The following is a 691-nucleotide window of genomic DNA, read 5'->3' as shown; positions in this document are numbered from 1 at the left end:
TTTTTAGACCACAGGCTTGGTTGGCCTTGCTGTCTCCCACAATCCCCATGAGGTGAGTGTTTTCATTTCATTTCGATTCATTCTAATTTGAATCTGCATATACTATCTGTTTTGTTTTTCTCTTTAGAGGAAGTTAGAGGAATTGTGCACATGTGATTGCCTGCTATTGAATTGTTGCTTTCTCTCCTGAAGCGTCTTCGGATTTTGTACACAAAGATCCTGGGCTCTCTACAAACTATGCCTCAGGATGCTGCCTACAGGAAATACACCGAGCAACTGATCACCGAGAGGTTCAACCACGTCAAATCTGTACGATATTGAGCACATGCTTTACTATGCTAAAAGAATGAGATTTAGATTTAAGAATTATCTTGAACTGATAAAAGAGATTGTATTGGTTTGTGTGCATGTCGCTTTTTTGCTATAAAGGAGCAAGATGTGGAAAAGCTCGAAAAGAAAATCAACTGTGGACAGATTGAGGAGGTTATTTCACAGGTGAGAAGATGTGATAATGAAAGATCTCAAATCCTCATTTACAGTAAGTTTATAGAAAGTGAATACAGTGTGCCGCTGTACCTCCGTGTGTCTGCAGGCTGAGGCTGAGCTGGCTTTGTCCAGGAAGATGACGGAATGGAAACCGTGGGAGCCTCTCGTAGAGGAAGCACCGGCGAACCAGTGGAAATGGCCCATC

The 691-nt window shown here is 42.3% G+C and overlaps 1 protein-coding gene across 1 annotated transcript; it reads left to right on the top strand.

Annotated features, from left to right (window-relative positions):
* LOC107581090 (NADH dehydrogenase [ubiquinone] 1 alpha subcomplex subunit 5-like) lies at positions 1-685 on the top strand (the record flags this gene model as incomplete). Its single annotated transcript, XM_016266658.1, has 4 exons — positions 1-52; positions 193-309; positions 430-495; positions 593-685. Coding segments are annotated over exons 2-4 (231 nt in total), but the record flags the coding sequence as incomplete, so codon positions are not given.
* Between the last annotated feature and the right edge of the window lie 6 nt (positions 686-691).

The sequence above is a fragment of the Sinocyclocheilus grahami genome, unplaced genomic scaffold (assembly GCF_001515645.1).
Source record: "Sinocyclocheilus grahami isolate Dianchi unplaced genomic scaffold, SAMN03320097.WGS_v1.1 scaffold72487.1, whole genome shotgun sequence".
Lineage (NCBI taxonomy): Eukaryota > Metazoa > Chordata > Actinopteri > Cypriniformes > Cyprinidae > Sinocyclocheilus > Sinocyclocheilus grahami.
Note: the sequence above shows the minus strand (reverse complement) of the source record. Positions and strands in the feature narration are given on the sequence as shown.